The 19,913-nt window shown below is 41.4% G+C and overlaps 1 protein-coding gene across 6 annotated transcripts in view; it reads left to right on the forward strand.

The window, feature by feature from the left end:
• Positions 1 to 19,913, forward strand: part of adgrb1a (adhesion G protein-coupled receptor B1a) — a 208,795-nt gene that overhangs the window by 148,377 nt on the left and 40,505 nt on the right. For all 6 annotated transcript variants that reach the window (XM_083989798.1, XM_083989802.1, XM_083989801.1 and 3 more), the window contains one exon: positions 2,739 to 2,865. In XM_083989798.1, coding sequence (XP_083845924.1) covers positions 2,739 to 2,865 — 127 coding nt within the window. The remainder of the gene's footprint in view (positions 1 to 2,738; positions 2,866 to 19,913) is intronic.

Genomic DNA, 19,913 nt, shown 5'->3' on the forward strand with positions numbered 1-19,913 from the left:
TAGAGATGCACTCACGGGCCATTTGTACTTCAGACAACCCCGCTTGAAAAACACACACACACACACACACACAAAAACTATCCCTTTAACTGGAATTAACTTGATGAAAGTGCAAAATGACATGATACTTGATCCATTTTCAGACCTGTAGAGTAAAACCAGCTGTTATTGCTAACATCAACCATGTAGCAATGGTAAAATTAGCTTAGCTCCTTTCAGAGGAAGCATTACAAAGATTCATTTTTATACATATGTTCAATATGAGAACACAAGTCAAACTGCAGTAAGCTTTCAGTTTGCTGGCTGCATGGTGTTGTTCATGTTACTGTGTAGAAGCTCTGATCTCTAAGTGGCTCCAATTACAATCATTTGTAGGAGTTCCAGTGCTTTTTTCTTTGGAAATGCAGGTGGTTCTGATCATCTCAGCAGAACCTGAAGTGTGCAGGCAGAGGAGCAGAGGGAAAAGCCTCGAGTTAGACATGTCTGTTGATGCTCCCCAGCAGAGAGTCTCTGGCAGTCATGATGGGGTTGGACCGGCACCAACAAGTCCTGTGTGAAGGATGCACCATTACCATCAGGTGGATTGCATGATAGTCACTGCAGAATATTCCCAGACATCTTTTTCACTGAAGCCAGTCACTGTTTGAGGAAAATTGACTTCTATGAGCTTGGACCCATACAACAACGATTTACATAAAATACTGGCTCATTGCTTTTTTTTCTCTCCTTTATTTGATTAGTATGAGGCTTGAATTCACTCTATAGATTTCTCTCAGCTTTGTGATGAGTGACACTTAAAGTGCTCGCTATTGTCAGTGGCTGACAAATGAATTTAGCTTCCAATGCCGCAGAGCAAGTTTGAGTCAAAACGCGGCTGCTGCTCAATCAAGTCGATGCTAATTCAAGTCAATCAAGTGGTTGTGAACCTGCGCAAAGGGAATTGGGAGTCTGTGGCTTGTTGCTGTCTGCTGCCATAACACTTGGCTACTTTTTCATCATTTTGACTAGTTTGCCTACTTCCTCCGTGCACCGAGGCAGACTGATGTATGGCCGCTCTGTGTCAGCAGCACAGCCAAATTGAGTTGTGCTCTCTAATTGCCGGAGATGTCAAATTACCCAAACCTACAACAATATGTCAAAATGCACCCGTCCAACTAAACATCCAAAACTCTTTTGAACCAAATACTTTCTGTGTACAAAGTGGAACTTTAATGAATTATGTGGATTTTTGGAAAGTTTTGCTTGGTTGGTTAACATGTCTCCTGTCCACCAACCTGATCTCATGTCAGTTTCTGCCCATGCAGGTAAATAAAATGTGATCTACTGAGGTCACATGTGCTGGTTTCAGAAATTTCATGCTGAGATTCCTGAACATTTAAATAAACTTTTCATAGTGGACAGATTTACGCAAGTGCAGTCTTATTAAACTTTCTTAATGGTTATGTTTTGGTATTTTGGTATGCAGCACTTTGTTAAGGTCAGTGGAAGGTTGTGATCTGCTTATGTGATTTCAGACATCATGGTTGCACATTTATAGCCTATACTGAAATAAAAGTTTCATGACTCTTGGCAAAATAACTTTAATGCCTGAACCACCATGAACTGTGGCACAACTCAGTATCTTATTACTTAACTATTTTATTGAGGAAATTGTTATATACTGCATGAATATCAAACTATTTGTGATTTAAAAAACTGCAAAAAAAAAACGATTTTCAAAAGAAATTTGAAATGACAAACAGAAAGAAATTGAAACTATATAGACTCTAAATTAGATTAACTGTGTCTTTTTTGAACTACCCTCAATTCAGAATTCTTCAATTCAGTGAGACTTGAGAAAGTCCAGTTTTTGATTATATATGCCCTCATAGTAAATTAGAAATATATATATTTTTTTTTTCATTACTAATTATTGTATTTTGGCATTAATGAGCCTCCGCAGTTCAGATTCAGAGTAGAGGAGAACAGCTTGTGGAGTTCCTCCAATGCGAGTGACTCCTCTCTCTCAGACAGTTTGACTTAGAACAGAGAAAGAACCGGAACAAAATGCTGTTAATCACTGGGTCAGGTTACCATGCCTCCCAGCATCAGAATGAGCCGCACCAGAAAAAAAACAACACTTACAATAGGTTGCTATTACGGTAGAAATTAAGACATTCAACTAAACAGATATATAAATAAATCCCGATAATTGTGGTTAATAATTTAATAGATTGGATAGCCTATAGTGATTAGATTACTGTAATTAGCACACTATTACCATCATTAATATTTGATAATGATACCGCTAATATCAATACAGATACTAGCCTAGTATAATATTATTAATAATAATAAATATATAATAATAATAGTTTTATAGAGATAATAAAAAATGCAGTATATTAGTGTTGGAGCTAACAGGGTGTCGGTAGGCTGTAATGTGTCCAGGCAGAAAGCTGCAGCGCTGCTCACTCCGCCGCGCCGCTCCGCTCCGCTCTCTGCGCCTCCTCTGACCGACCGACCGGCGGAGATGTGAAGTGGATTAACAGCCGGTGGAACGCGGTGGGATTTGAACCGCTTTTCTTATTTCTTTTGCCTGGACTGTGTCTATATTCACCGCATCGCTTCTCTCTCTCTCTCCCTCTCTCTGTCTGTGTGTGTGTGTGTGTGCGTGCCTGTGTCTGTCCGCGCGTATGTGTATGCGCGCGCGTGTCTCCCTCTGTGTGTGTGTGTGTGTGTTTTTTTCTCCCGTGCAGCTCCTCTCTGCTGGGATCCTGGTCTGCCAGGAGCTGCAAAACCGTGCTAGTCGACTCATTCAGAACCAAATGCGTGTGTGACAGACTATCCACCTTCGCCATTTTAGCACGGCTAAACCCCGGAATGGTAAGTCCGACATCCCATCCTTCACTTGGCTCTTGGCTGGCCGTGGCAGCGTCGAGACGGTGTGTTGTTTAAGGTATTGGAGACGGTGTGTTGTTTTTGTGAGGTTTTTCTGTGTGAATGCATCAGCTGTGTGTGTGTGTGTGTGTGTGTGTGTGTGTGTGTTTTTTTCCTTCTCCCTTCCAAAGGGCGTCATTGTCATTACATATCAACAGATCCTCCCCCCCCCCTTCACCCCCCTCTCTCCTTCCTCTCTCTTGGTCTGGACATGCCAGAGCCATGCTGCAAAAGGCTTATTCTGATATGATCCCAATTTATTTCATTCCACTTATCTATTTCATGTATGCACATGTTCCTTACTGTGGGTTGGGGGGGTGGGTAGGCTATGTGTGTGTGTGGGGGGGGTCAGGTTGCACTACAAGGACAGCTCTGTCATAGCCCTGTGCTGTGCATTCAGCTGCTGATGCCCATACATGAGATGGTGAGTGGAGCTTCTGAGATTTAAGATGATGATCACCTGCATGTAACCAACCCCCCCCCCCCCCCCTTGCCCTCACTTTCTTGATTTCACGTGAACACCAACAACTGATGTTCGTATTAGCATATTTTAACATATTACACTGTCACTGGTGTCGCCATGGTTACCAGGCCCAGTGTGTAGCCTATAAAAAGGACACGGTCCATGCCATGGCAGTACAATGGTGAATCAAAGAAAAGACACGTTTTTAATAAGATTTGGGAGCAAAGCTACACAGAAAACACACTTCCCCTCCATCATGGCTGCAGCTGGACATGGCCTCTATGTGTGTGTGTGTGTGTGTGTGTGTGTGTGTGTGTGTGTGTGTGTGTGTATGTATGTGTGTGTGATAATGGGATTTTTTTTAAAAGCAGAATCCCAGTGACTCAAACATGCCCCAGTTTCTTTGGGGAAAGGGCAGTGTCTTTGTAGGGAATTTTCATTCAGCGCGATTAGTTATTATTAGACTGGAAATTGCCTCGGAAGCAATTTGTTCACTAGTTGCCCTGGTAACAGCACCAAGGTTTTCTTAAAGACATAGGAGGCAGTGTGCTGTTCATCCTGCTGCCTGCCTGCCTGCGTGGCCTAGGAGAGGAGGGCTAGGCCGTTGGTGCTGATGGTGGTGGTTGTGGTGTTGGTGGGGGGGGAAGCTGTGGATTACACTGATGCAGACAGTTTTTGGCTTTCTCGCCCTCGAGTCGAGCTCGTGTGATTCTGTTTGTCGGAGACACAGTTGAGGGTTCTGAGTGAAACAGACGAGCATGTAAGTGAAGGTGCTTTGTGGTTTGATGGCTTGAGCAGCGGCAGGCGTCAGCGCTGAAAGGCTGCAGTGCTGTGTTTGATGTGTGCTTTGTGCTCTCTCTGTCTCTGTCTCTCTCTGTCTTCCTTTGTGCTGAAATATGTGTTGATCAGTGGATGATGTGACTGACAGACAGCTGGACAGTTTAAACAAGTGCTTCAGCATCACAGGCAGTAATCAAGTGTGAAGCAGTCAGGACATGCTGTGTTTAGCCTAGCATAGAAGGTGTGAGGGGACAGCTAGCCCTGGCTCTCTGTGAGGTTTAAGACAAAATTGAGATTCACATTTAAAGGGATATTTCATCATTTTGGCAAATTCGCCCCATTGCCATAATTCCTATAGTTTTAGGAGTAGGTTTGTTACCTTTAATTGTCGGTGCAAGCTGTTTTGAGATCGGCGGGGCAGAGACGTGAGCTGCTCATCTAACGCTATGGAGGCATATGGTATTTCCTGCTTTCCCTCAACAAATCCATCAAATACACAATCCAACAACTCCAAAACGCTCTGGTGGACAAGTTGTGACCTGCACATTCACCACGCTATGAGATAATAACGGAATGTTATGAGACAGAGTTGTTTTCAAAGCAAATGCGAAGACGGGACTACATTCCAGACATGGCTGCTGGGTGGAGTGATTTCAAAAGTGCAAGTAGTTCAGAGTGTTTGCTTCATGTGTCGTAATGTTACATACATTATTATTCTAGATTTGAGAAAGGAGTCCACGAAGCTCTCCTTGTTTTTAACATTTTTTGACTAGTGTAAGCGTTTTAGAGTTGTTGGATTGTGTATTTAGTTTGATGAGGGAAACGTGGAAGTACTGTGCAGCTCTGCCCCACTGATCTAAAAACAGCTTGCACTGACAATCAAAGGTCAAACAAACCTACTGCTAACACACTAGGGATTATGGAAATGGGCAAATTTGCCAAAAATGTTGAAATATCTGAAAGGAAAAAACACATGGCAACAGAAACAACAGTTATTCCATATGGCCGGTCTCTGCAGCATAGTTACTGCACAGTGACACAAGGTTTGATATAGGTCACTGTACTGTACGCTCAGTGGTTATAGAACCTGCACACACTCACTGTGCCTGGCTGTAGAAAGGAGCTCCATGATACAACAAATGATTGTTTTTACATTTTACATTACATTTGCTAAACCTGGTCTGGTTGCAGGGCTCCAAACTGCCCCTTAATGGGGGCATTTTGCCCCTAAAATTTGAGATGTCCAACCAGTAAATATGCTGGGGTATTTTTTAGCACTGGTGAAATGTGAAGGGGCGACTCAAAGAATCCGGTATCTGTCATTGCAGGTGGCAGGCCATTAATGTGTGTCATCATAAATTAAAAGGAAATGTGAATATTTGCTGTGCAAGTTGACTTACACCCCCAATGTTTCTGCTTGCGCTCCTAAAATTTTAAGTTAGGGGCCACTGTCCTAGTAAAGAAAAGTTAGTCTGGAGCCCTGGGTTGTGTCTGAGACTTTATGAAGCTCACTTTGTTTTGTCCTTTGTCGAATCTTCCCATTTCACAGTTTGAAAGAAAAGAAAAGGGTGAATTCCCAGAATACAGATGGGGTTCAATGAGTCAGAGTTGCCCCGTGACTTACAAGTGTTACTACCTTTGCTGTCTGCAGCCATTCATTAGTTATTCTGCATTTTTAGGCTACAACTTTTAGGCGACAACTGCTGTTTCTCATTCAGAATGTTTTCTATCTGCTTCCTGTTTACACCAGGGCACACATGCTCAGTGATGCTCATGTAGTGTGCAGTTTCAGGTGTTAGTATGAACAGAGATGATGTCTGATATTTGGGCAGAGATGGTATTTGTTTTAAATATTCCAGTGTGGACAGAACCAACAACTTCTGTTTTCTCAACAGAATACAGCTGCTGATTTTCTTTTAGCCTGCGATTTTAAAGCACGTTGTTCACCAGTATGAGAAATAAATTACATTATTTCTTTATTATTTAGTTATTAATTAGTTGATAAAAGCAAAGCCTTTCAATGAAAAATGTTAACCATGTGATGGAGATTTTCTGCTCTTCTCTCTGGGCTTATTTTTAACAATATGTATTGGTCATGTTTGAGAGTCAGGCTGCTGGTCAGACATCAGTACAACTCAACTTAAAAGTTATTTACATGATCTGTTCCACAGCCAATAGCAATGTATAACATAACAGTCTCACACACTTTATACAAATTCCACACGGTCGACGTCTTGTTTTGGTGGACTGTTGTGTGACGGTGCAGGTGTGAGGCAGCTGTTACAGTAGTGTTATGCACATGTAATTGGTTTGAAGTGGATTGTTGACGAGGAACATGAACTCCCATCTACTGATTGCATATAGGAAATGATATTGATCAGCATTGATCCATCAGTCAGGGTGTCCCTATCTATTAACCTTCCAGTTATCAGTGAGCAGGGGAAAATATCCACACACAACCAGCGCCAACAATAGCTAACATCTAATTCTGACATTTGCAAAGCTGTTCACACTCACTGTGACATATCTGCTTGAAAAACACTCAATGTATTGTATTTTGTGTAGATGATAAATTGTTGATTTCTGGTCGAGTTAAAAAAAATATGCTGTAGCCTATGAGTAGGGGTGTGATGATACACTCAGCTCAAGAGACGAGATGATTGGGTTCACGAGAACGAGACGATATTTTAACATCACTTAAAGTAGAAGTAAGCGATCCGGTCGTTTTGGCTAATGCTGCGTTCCAGGAAGGCTTTTGAAACCGTAAATTACAGCTTCAAGTCACGACTTACAACTTTGTAGCGTTCCAGGCAACCCGTAACTCGTGTTTTTCCGACCTGTTTTACCTGTGAAAGTCACTATAACGGCCACACGAGTTACGGGCTGCCTTGAACGCACCATAACGTCTTGTCAGCCGACGGAGTTAGCAGCCCCCGCCCTCGTCATGGATCTATTGGTCCTCGTCCCTACGTCACCACATTCACGCGCATCCCTTGGCTGCACACACAGAGAGGACCGCCCCTTTATGCCGTTCTCTCTCCTCATTGGATAAAACTTGTAGGATACAAGGAAAGTTTTCTCCTCGGCTCAGAGCAGAGCAGAGTGACTGACAGACCCGTGTTTCAGACCAAACACTCTATGTAAGTGATTGCTGTCGGAAGATAGAACTATTTAAGACTTATATTAACACAAAAATATTGCTTACTTCTGCTTTAAGAAAACTACAATGACTAAATATATGACTGGACAGACAGACCTTTTTATTTATTTAACTGAGTCACAAAACAATGCAGGTACATTATGAAATGTTTTATAACTTTGCATACATGACCTCAGCATGAGCTTTTAACGTTTAAACGCATGTTGGTTGTTGTTGTGCGCAACGCAGAGCAGCCAATACGAGCAGAGTTTTTATTTTTATTGCCTGTTTATTCGGCTGGGGCAGTGTGCCAGTGTTATCACATGACACGCACAACTTATTTTTTTTCATACAGCTTTTCACTTAAACGAGAATTATCGTAACGTTTTAATCTCGCAAGATCCCGTGGCACGAGATCTCATCACACGCCGATGTATGAGGATAGAGAACTTCTAGTCAGGTCTGAACAGCTGCAGCACATTTCATTGGCCTTTCTGTACCATCATGCAGCTCCATGGAAACCAGTGTTGCTGGTTCTGTTTGACCTTCATCATCACTAGGGGATGAATCCTCCTCAATGTTCACCATCAGATAGATATTTGTGTTTCAAGCAGAATATCTGGACAGCTATTGGACAGAATATTGGGAAGCCTGGTTATTTATTATTGGCGGTGTTAAAATAATTCATCTTAATTACATAGTTTGCCCCCCCAAACCTTTACAAGTCATTCATTCAATCATTGTTTCTAACCTTGAAAAACGACTTCTGCTAGACGGATTTCTACACAATTTTGCACAAGCACCGATGGTCACTGAGGAGGAAGCCTGCAAGTACTGGTGATATTTGTGGTTTTGAGTGAATGCAGTGGTTACGTATCCACTCTGAGGATGAAATGTAACAACTTGTTGCTATTGTTGGCCAGTGTTTACATGCTAACATGCTAAACTACTGTGAGATGATGAACATTGTTGCTACTTGTGAGGAGTAGCTATACTGCTGACCATGCTAGCTTTAGCTTTCATCTTAAAGCCCTGCACCTACAGCTAGCCATGGCTCTCTGTGAGGTTTAAGACAAAATTGAGAATCACATTTAAAGGGATATTTCAACATTTTGGCAAATTCGCCCTAATCCCTATAGTTTTACGAGTAGGTTTGTTACCTTTAATTGTTGGTGCAAGCTGTTTTGAGATCGGCGGGGCAGAGACGTGAGCTGCTCATCTAACGCTACAGAGACTAATGGTATTTCGGCTTTCCCTCAACAAACTCATCAAATACACAATCCAACAACTCCAAAACACTCTTGTGGACAAGTTGTGTTGTTTTCTAGGCAAATGAGAAGATAGAACTAGACACAACTGCTGGGCGGAGTGATTTCAAAAGCGCAAGTAGTTCCAGAGTATTTGCTTCATGTGTCGTAATGTTACATACATTATTATTCTAGATTTGAGAAAGGAGTCCATGAAGCGCTCCTTGTTTTGAACATTTTTTGACTCGTGTAAGCGTTTTGGAGTTGTTGGATTGTGTATTTAGTTTGATGAGGGAAACGTGGAAGTACTGTGCAGCTCTGCCCCACCGATCTAAAAACAGCTTGCGTCAACAATCAAAGGTAACAAACCTATTGCTAACACTCTATGGATTATGGAAAAAACATGGCAGCAGCAACAACAGTTATTTCATCTGTCCGGTAGTTACTGCACAGTGACACAAGGTCAGATATAGGTCACTGTACATGCTCACTGTGAGATGATGAACAGTGTTGCTACTTGTAAGGAGTAGCTATACTGCCGACTGTGCTAGCTTTAGCTTTCATCTTAAAGCCCTGCACCTATATGAAGAGCCTGGGAGCTGCTGCCATGGCTGCTGCATGTCCTGCCCAGATACAGGTGCATCTGTGAAATATGAAAAGCAGCTAATCAGAAGTGAAGCAGTAACGGTTCCTCCTTCAGTTTGCTGCTCTCCTTGCAGCGCGGAGCTTCCACCTGTGTGGACGACAGCCCGTTCACAGCTCTGCAGCAGCCTGGAAGCTCTGCACACCCTGAGGGAAGCTAAATTGTTACGGCTGCTTTTGCCAAAAATTGGAAAAAAAATAAATAAAAGGACCCCCCACACTCCCCCTCCTCCTCGTCATACTGCCATCCCTTCCCCCACCTTCTATTATTTTGCGAGACAGCCATGGCTGCCATGCTAATTACGCCTACTGCAACAAACAGTAGCTTCTAAATGGCCCAGCCGCTCCGTCTGCAGCTAGCCTCCTACAGCCCCAGCATGACAAACACCCCGACCTCTTCTCCTCCTCCTCTCCATCTTCCCCCCCTTTGCTTTCCTCTCTCTTCCTCCCATCTTCCTATTCTCTATCCCTCTTGTCATTTCATCACACCATTTCTCCTGCTCTGGGGCTGCGTTAGATTTTAACTCTCCCTCTCTCCCAGTGCTTACTACATCATTTACTGTCTCGCTGCCACCTCTCGTGTCCATTTTGCTCAGTCCAACTGTGCTGCAGGCTTTTAGAAGGAAAACAGAGAAAAATACACTGCAGTCAAAGGCAGCCCTCCACAGCTATCCCCATCCTTCCCCCACCCCCTAAAGCCTGGGCCCAGTTTACTGCTAGACCTGTGTGTGTTGAAGTGAAAGAGGATGAATGAATATGCTTGTGCTTGTATCATTTTGGGTTGTGTAAGAAGGCATAAGCCTTTTTTCTCTATTTGGATGTGCTGCAGGAGCCTGTAGATGCAGTGGCAAGGTTTTTTGGCCAATTAGCCCACATTGTAGGAAAAACAAATAATTAAGGAGTGCAGCGTTTCAGGTCACTGGAGTGTCAGCATTCAGATTCCGGCATGGATATGTTTGTATTTCTTTTTTTTTTTTAACTGGAGCTAAAAATAGTTCCAGCTAGTCTTATTAAGATAGACAACTGCCACTGCCTCGTGCAGCTCTGCTGAAATGTGAAAAAAAAGGTCCAGTGGGATCAAATATGCATGAATACATGAGGATGTACAGCACAACACTGTGTGAAATTCAAATGCAAAGCCTGATTCTCTGCAGAATAGAAGTTATGTCAGTTTTGTTACCTAAATACTTTTAAACATAAACTCTTTGTTTCATTATGAAGAAGTTTCATCAGGTTCCATGTTGAGGGAATCGAGGCAACATCCACACTGCTACACTTCCATCAGCTAACACACACACGTGCCAACAGGGAGATTTGACTATGAATGAGGAACAGCAAAGGCAGTTATAGGTTTAAAACATTGAACAAAAGCTGCAGTGAAGACAACAAATAAGAAACAAGAAACTTGTATGTCATTGTACATCTTACACTGTAATAACTTAAAATATTTAGTGAACTAGTTGCCTGGATCAATCAATCAATCAATCAATCAATTTGTTTATTCCGGGCAGGTCAATTAAATCATCATCATCACACTTCATTTTAGTTCAAGTAATACAATACACCTGGCCGAAAGGGAAAGCAGGAGTATATATTAGTATGTTAAAGCAGATATCAGCTTCACGGCCGTTTCGGCTAATGCTGCGTTCAAGGCAGGCTTTTGAAACCGTAAGTTACAGCTTCAAGTCACAACTACGACTTGGTAGCGTTCCAGGTAACCCGTAGCTCGTGTTTTTACCATCCTGTTGTCTGTGAAAGTTCCCTATAACGGCCACTCGTAACTTCCGACCCGTGAACTCGTACCAGATCGAACTGGTATGACTTCACAGGAAGGAAAAACACAAAGTACGAGTTTCTTTGAACGCACCATGAGTTAGCAGCCCCCGCCCTTGTCAGGCATCAATTGGTCCTCGTGCTACGTCACCACATTCACGCGCATCCCTTGGCTGCACACACAGCCCTTCATGCCGTTCTCGCTCCTCATTGGATAACACTTGTATCCCACAAGGAAAATTTTCTCCTCGGGTTACAGCAGAGCAGAGTGACGGAGAGACTCGTGTTTAGGCTGAAATACTTCATGTAAGTGATTGCTGACGGAAAATAGGACTATTTAGGACTTATATTAACAAAAACATTCCACTGATATCTGCTTTAATGTTATCACTTCATTTTCTCTCACCTGCTAAAGTTAAATCTACTGAGAGATCATGTAGGGAATCTACATGATCCCTCACGTAACTGACCTAATTTAATCTTAAAGTAATTTGCCTAAGAATGATAAAATATCACTGCAACAGCTGAAAAGTATAAAGTTAATAAATAAATAATGTCAATAATGTCAATAAAGACACTAGGGCTGACCCAAAAAATTTGAAGCTTCGTTCGTTGCCATGGTAATCGAGTGTCTGTGATCAATTTTTTTTTTTTTTTCCTTTTTGACACCGTTTCTCATCGGCAGTTGTTACATTAAAATGAATAGGCTACTTGGCATCCTGGAAACCTGCCTGATTTTGGAGATATGCAGTGTTTGTTTGCCATTACTTCCATTCGTCGAAGCTTCCATTTTGATCGATTTTATGTCCGCGAAGCTTCATTTATCAAAATATGATAATCGGGACAGCCCTAAAAGACACACAAGGTTACAACAGCAAGAGCATTTGATTTGGCATATAATGGAGGTCTTAAATTACAGTTATAGAATGACGGAGACGTCGTCACCACTGCAGTTAAAACTGTTGGGAGTTGATGTCAAGAGGAACTAGTGAGGATGAGTGCAGCTACTTCAGGAGATACAGCTATACCCTGTCTGCCTGAACACTCACACATTAGCATATCTCTCCTTTTTTGACAATCATGTAAACAATCAAGAAAAATGACTAACATACAGCGAGCTGATTGTGCAGGTGAGATTTTAAAAAACCCAGAGAGGCTTATAGAAGGAATCTCAGCTCAGTAAGCATGAAGAATAGATACAAAAGTAAAACGTCCACAGCAGCAAAGAGAGACGCAAACATAGAAATATAGAATCAAAAAGCAAGAATAACTCAAAAATCACATCTAGAACACAAATAAAATATCTATTGACTTTTGCAGCAGCAGAAAGTAGAACATGCCACCATGTTGGCTCTGAATAAAACAGGAAGTGAAATTTGTAGCTCATTCTGAACACGTTGGCTCCATGTGTTAAGCTTGAAAACAAGTAAACAAGTATGGTTATTATTGATGAATCTGATGTTTATTCTATTATTATACATGCTATACTATACTATACAACTATGCTGATTATTTCACGTCTGAAAATAGAAGGGATAACATGCCAGAGTTTAGGGTGATGATGTCTACACATTGTTTTTTTCCTCTGAAACCAAAACATTTGAATCAGTAAAGTTGTCGATTGATTAATCAGTTAATCAGCCAATCAATCGTATTTTTCCTTTCATTATCGTTTATCTTTCTTACTTTATTAGATATTTTTAGATTTACAAGTGACTTTTCTTTGATTTGCATCAGTGTAGCTGATACTAGTGCAACTCACAGTCATGTCTGTGGGCTGTTCATATTGGCAGCAGCTCCATCTAACAGCTTTGTGGAGGTGAAGCCATCCTGGCTGCTGCTCAGCGCTGGTAGACGGGGAGGCTCTGTCTCTACTCAGGTGGAATAATGCAGTCTGGACACTATATTTTCCTGCTAGTGCTCATTTGGACACTGCGTGAGACTTCCTGCCGAGCTGTGTCATTGGCTGAGGAGGAAGTAAAAGTTTGTCAGCCCCAGATCCCTCCCTCCTCCTCGCTTTTCCAGAAGAAACTTGCTGCAGTGCAGATTAATCAGAAGGATTTAATTAACTTAGTCCCAGCACACACATCAAACCTGGAGACGAGACAGGCCGTACCAGCTCAGCCAATTAGCTCTAGCAGGGTTGGTTGAGGGGGCCGTCTAATGTTGTGGTCCCCTCATGTCCACCCACTTACCTCTGTAGACCGTCCCCTCACCTCACCCTTACAGCAGCATCAGGGCTGGAGAAGGTTTTCAACCATAACAACTGTAGTAGCAGTGTGGCCTTAGTTATTTTGTCAGGCTTCTCCATCTATTCGGTTGAATAGGATAAAAAAAAATGATGAACTCCGATGATCCTGACCCTCCCAGCACCACATGAGCTCTGCTTTTGGATTTTCACATTCATTGATTCAGGATTTGACCCTCAGACTTGACATCTTTGGCACTAACATGTCAGATGTCAGATTTCAGATTCAGATTCAGATTTATTTTTTATTTTTTTAATGGGAAAAGTACTACATGTTAATGAACATTGACATGTAAATATGTGGGGTTGTAGCCAAATGGCTCATTTCCATCTCCAGTCCCATTGGCAGGACTTTGATACCATGATACGCTTGACAACATACACAAAAACATTTATAACATTAACAACACATACATAGACCAACAGTTAACTGGCCAAAAAGAAAGGGGAGCAAAAGATTACAGAAAAGTTACAAAGTGCTTGAGTGCTGATTAAAGTGCTATTGTGCTAAAGTGCTGTTTGCTAAAGTGACGAGTGCAAGATTGAATTTAATTGCACGGTGCCCCAATAAAGTGCAGGGTTTAATTAAATTGCACTATGCCCATAACACACGATTGCACATGCAGATGTGTGTCTAAATATTGCACTAAATTGTATACATAAATGTATAATGCACACGCTATTGTATATAATTGGGATACACAATTAAAGAAATACAGAGTATGTTTTTAGTGATGAGATCAATCACATGCTTGACAGACATGAAAGTACAGGTGTAAACTTACCCAAGACACATTGAGGACGGATTGTGATCCGATCAGCCAAACTACCTCTGAAGGTGCTCAGGGACGTATTGTGACCACATTGTAATGCGTCCTGTATCCACATACAAATATGCAGGCGAAAATATTCTATTAGTTTTCTTTTTTCTTTTTAAATTTACCCACACAAATATGTGTTTGGATGCTATCCGGTCAAATTGTATCCAGATACAATCTGGATAATAACACATGTTAAGCCCTGGCTTAACTCAAACACTAAACATCAACATGCTAGCTCACTGTGAGCATATTAGCATTTTGGTGTTTTCTATGTGTGTTCTTTTATAGAAGCTGGTCATGATTTGGAGTGTTGGGGCCACATTTAAGGAATACGGTCATATTATAATGAGAATAAAGTTGCAATTTCAGCATTTATTTTAAGGGGGGAAATACCATGAGCTTTCAAATGAGGATCATAAAGCATCTTGTCAAGTTCTTATTTCTTCAGTGTAAGTTTCAGAAATAAGTTGATTCTTCATTCATCCTTTACCTTTTTTATCTCACCAAATTTGACATGTTTCATTTTTTCCCTCTCTATATTTTTCTTAATATATTGTGATTTTATCCTCAATTGCAACTTTATTCTTCTCTCTGAGAAGGTTGAAGTCAGTTACTGTTGCAGGTGGAAATATGTAAAGGGAATAATGAACGAGCTGCAGGAATGTGTAGGCATGCTTGGTGCTTTGTGCAGTTCAACTGTTTGTACTGACATGAGCAGTTTGTCTTGAGTGAGGCTTGACTGTTGCTGTGTTGTTAAATGTGAAAGCAGACATTAGACATGTAGCTTTGTTAAATCAAACAGTGACGGCAACAGTGTTCTGATTGTGTTCCACTTTATTACGTTGCAGCACAAGTTCAGATGCTTATAAAAGCTGATAACAGTCAGACTCTGCAGCAAGCATACTTTCTGCCTGTAGATAAATGCAGCACTGAAATAGTATCTGTTATTATTACTGTATCTGAACTGTGATCATTTTGGTCACTTTAATTGTGAAACAATTTTTTATATGTCTAGTTCTAACCGAAGTTAGAGAGACGGGTATAGATGTGGTAGCTTACACATCCAGAGCAGTGAGTCTGTCCACCAACCTAGAATCTAGGGCTGATAACAGGATAATGATATATATCTAACGATAGACACGGTCGATAAGAAGTTCGATAGAAAAAGACCTGTGAACAAGCGTTTGCCTTCCTGTCTCATAAGCCTATCATGTTGCTTGATACTGAAGTCATTGCCTCCTTACAGCCAATCATGAAAGCCGGCCAAGTCCCATCTCAAAATAAGACACCAGTTTAAGTTTACCCTATATCATTTTTTAATTTATTTTTTACAGTGCATCGACTGGTTGAAAAAAAAAAGCAGTTTATCTTGAACTAACCAACTCACTCAGTGTTCCTCCACAAGACAGGCTGAGCCATGCACTGTATCACTCCACCTATACTGTAGCATAAAACCCCCCACAAATATTTCAAAGAAAATTAGCGATGATTATTGCTATCAATAAACATGGATTTTTTTTTAAATCAATATACCTATTTTTTTTTTTTTACATCATCCAGTCCTCCTAGAATCTTCCACACACAGACACTTTAGTGAAGTAGAGGTGATGTGAATTCCAGTCATATCCTCTCACTGTGCATAAAATGATAAATGGGTCATTTTTTTATAGGTTCCCATTTGGACGTCATAACTTGTGGAAAAAAATATTTGATTCACCCAGATTTGAATGTTCCCTTAAAAACACATTTAACTTACTGAGAAACACATTGGTTGAGCTCAGGCAGCTATATAATATTATAATGATATATTTTAACATGTGACACATGATGTGTCCTCTGTTAAGGACATAGACATACCATTTTAAATGTGTTTTTACTGCATGACTCCTTATGAAATTATATCTGTCTGCGAACATGAATGTGTGTGAAAGGGTGAATGCGACCATTACAGTGTAAAGCGCTTTGAGTGGTCCAAATGACTAGAAAAGCGCTATATATAAGTGCAAGTCCATTTACCATAGTCTATTTTACAAACATGTTATTTTAAATAAGCTTTTATTTAGAAAAAACAAGTGGGTATTATGATCATGTAACATATTCTTACAGTTAATTTCTTAGGAAGAGCGAATTATGATGCAAATAAAATTAAAAATGTCTAAAAATATCTAGCATGTACAATCAAACCCCTCCATATCATTATGTATAGGAGTCAGTTCCCTCCTTCATGGTGCTGTGTGGTGGTTTTGAACACATGAGCTTTTCTAAGATGTTTGCATTGGCAGACCATCTGACTGCACATACAGTAGAAGTCCATGACCTGTGGCTGCAGCCTGCTGTGCCTCTGGTGCAGAGCTGTTGTGTTGCTTGTATCAAAGAGCTGTGAGGGCAGTGATGTCACCTCGTCTTTTATTTCTCTAACATTCCTTCTGTTTTTGCAGAACTGACATTTTCTGTGATTGTTTGTTTATTAGATCTGAAGAGGCTTTTAAATCGTAGGCTATTACTGAGAAGCTCTGTGAATTTCTTTCTTTTTGTGTGTGTGGAGATAAACAGCTGGAGGAATAAATACCACTGGATCTTTCTGCCTGTGTTTCAGTGGCAAATGGGGGAAAAACAACAACAACAACAAGAAGCAGCACAGACATAAACGCACACAGCCTTACACAACAACACCCATGCTCCCTGCTGCAGCTCCTGATGCCATGATACAGCGTTGCCGTGGCAACCGAGACAATGTCTGCTGTAGCAGGGGGGGAGGGGCTGGTGGTGTTTGGGTGTCAGTTCTCAGGAAGAGACAGCAAGTCAGTCCTGTTACATTGTTGTTGCATGTTCAGCTCAGGAAGCTTGGCTTGGTATCACTAGGTGTGTGTGTGTGTGTGTGTGTGTGTGTGTGTGTGTGTGTGTGTGTGTGTGTGTGTGTGTGTGTGTGTGTGTGTGTGTGTGTGTGTGTGTGTGTGTGTGTGTGTGTGTGTGAGAAAAAGAGACAGAGTGTGTTTTGCTGATTTGAGGTATCGTGGTAGATTCATGAATCACCTTGAAGTCACCTTGGTCTGTAGCCACAGCAGCTGCAGCCAGCCTGTCCATTACCACCCTCCACCCACATATTTGCATGTACATTGTGTGTGTGTGTGTGTGTGTGTGTGTCCAGTGCACTGCTGTCAAACACACACACATACAGTTCTAAACTGAAACAATGCTCCTCCACACAGCCAGTCAAATTACTGACTCCAGTCAAATCACCAGGTTCTCAAGCTGAATTGGGGAAACGTCCATTTTCTACACAGTGGGCCGGATCTACTTAAAGGGATAGTTCACCCAAAATTGAACATTTCACTCATTATCTACTCACCCTCATGTGGACTAAGGGCTGGGAGAAGTTTCAGAGTCCTCCGTGGCTTCTCTGAGTTACAGGGGGTCTCGGCGTAGCAGTGCATGTCCATATAACGGTTGCAAATGGATACCAACTGTCTTTGTAACAAAAAGACACACCAAAAAACATCCAAATACCTCCATGCTGCTCGTATGTAATGTCCGTCTTGTATTGAAGCCCCGAAATGCAAAATTGTCCCGAAAAAAATTCAATAAGTCTATTCAAGCTTGTTTGTAGCGGAAGCTTCTCTTCCCGGTTCGTCAAATTTGGACAAACTGGGAAGAGGAGCTTTGAGAAACTTCCGCTACAAACAAGCTTGAAATATAGACTCTTTTTTTTCGGGACAATTTCGCATTTTGGGGCTTCAATACAAGACGGACATTACATACGAGCAGCATGGAGGTATTTGGATGTTTTTTGGTGTGTCTTTTTGTTACGAGAAGTTGGTATCCATTTGCAACCGTTATATGGACATGCACTGCTACGCCGAGACCCCCTGTAACTCAGAGAAGCCACGGAGGACTCTGAAACTTCTCCCAGCCCTTAGTCCACATGAGGGTGAGTACTTAGATAATGAGTGAAATTTCAATTTTGGGTGAACTATCCCTTTAATGATTGCACGTATAAAAACATGTGCAAACTTGAATGCACACGCAAAGCTGATCCACTAACCGGGCGAGGATTGCGTCTCTCAAACGGGCAAAATAGCACGTGCGATCCATTTAGCGTGTTTGCCTTGATGAATATGTAAATCTGGGCGTTTCTGCCAGAACGTGCAAAATATTTGGAGGAGTAGATGCAAATAGATTTATTTAGCACACGCAATGTGATTTACCAAACCTGAAACAGATTGCGGTGGCAGTTTTTGTGTCTTTATTTAGCACGTTTGAAAGGCAAGTCTTAACTGGCACAGCTTTGCCACAAATGGCTGCGGATACTGAATTAATACCTTCCAGGGCAAAAGCTCTTATATCTCTGCATTTCCCTCACATCACGTCATTCCAGCGAACTGTAGCAGTTTACCCTCCCTTGTTTCTTCTGCTGCAGCTCTACAATATGTTTATTTGCCTCTCTATTAATCCATCTGATCAAATTTTCATTCTGCAATGATTTTCTCTCTCTGTCCACACTCTCCATGGTGGAAACAGTTACCACGCACAAAACCCTCATTTAAATACTGCGGTTTGCGTGTGTTGTCATTTAGCGGGTTACTCTTAGTAGATCATTTTGCGTGCTCTAACCAAACACACAAAATATTACTAGGAGCACGCAATTTAGCACCCCTTATCTTAGTAGATCCGGCCCTGTCTGTGTTATTGAAGTTAAAAACCAGTGCAGGGATAGAAAGGCCTATAAATATTATTAGAATGCTTTGAAGCCATGCCTTGATACATGATAGATCTTGATGTTATGAAATCTTATAGATGCACAGTATGATGCTTCTATTTCCTGGAACATCACTTGTTTACTGTGTATTAATTAGTTTCTTTTGAAGCAATTTCAACCAAGTTAAATTTACAACAGCAGAATCTGAGAGAGACATTTAACACACGGTCGTTCAGCACATTGTAGCACTGTTATCAATGTCAAATGAAGAGAAAAGAGCATCAGTGGCATCACAACATGATGAGTGAGGCCGGCGGTGCGACACGTGTTGTTGTGTCCTAGGATACACTTAGTGAGGCAGATCAACTTCACAGCAAAACATCAATACATGTATTGATGCTGCTATTCATTCCAACCGTTCATGTAACATCTGGGGATGTCCCTTTATGAATGGGTGTATTTAATAATGCAGTTATTAAGACATTTATAATATAGTCTAAATAAAAGTCTCTTTGTATGACAGTAGATCTTGTTACACAGTGGAATGATGCTGATAGCTGTTGCACTCTGGCTGATGTGATTGGTTAAAGGCTTTACATACACTCCTGACCGCATCAAAACCATTAGCCTGCAGGTTTACCACTAAAACACTAGCAAGCAAATTGATTATGTAAAGTTAGACAGTGAGCACACTGTATCAGCCAGCTGGGATCACTTCATCCTGCTGCACTCAACCAATGTGCAGAGTGGTTTCTAAACTGAGATGAGCATCAGTCGGCACTGTCTGTCACAGTAGAACTGAGATCTCAACTGCGGTTGAGCTTAGCTGTTAATTAAAGGGATAGTTCAACATTTTGGCAAATTCGCCTATTGTCGGTGCAAGCTGTTTATAGATCAGCGGGGCAGTGCCACGAGCTGCTCATGAATCGGTTATTTCGCCTTCCCTTCAAAACTCATCACATGCACAATCCAAGAACGCCAAAATGCTCTTGTGAAGAAGTTCTGACCTGCACATTTGCCACGCTATGAAATAATAAAGTACATATGAAGAAAATACTTGCGTTTTTGAAATCACTCCGCCCAGCAGCCGGGTCTGGAATGTAGTTCCCGCTTTGAATTTGCCTCAAAAACAGATCTGTCTCATAACGTTCCATTATTATCTCATAGCGTGGTGAATGTGCAGGT

Source organism: Trachurus trachurus, assembly GCF_905171665.1.
Source record: "Trachurus trachurus genome assembly, chromosome: 16".
NCBI classification, from domain to species: Eukaryota; Metazoa; Chordata; class Actinopteri; order Carangiformes; family Carangidae; genus Trachurus; species Trachurus trachurus.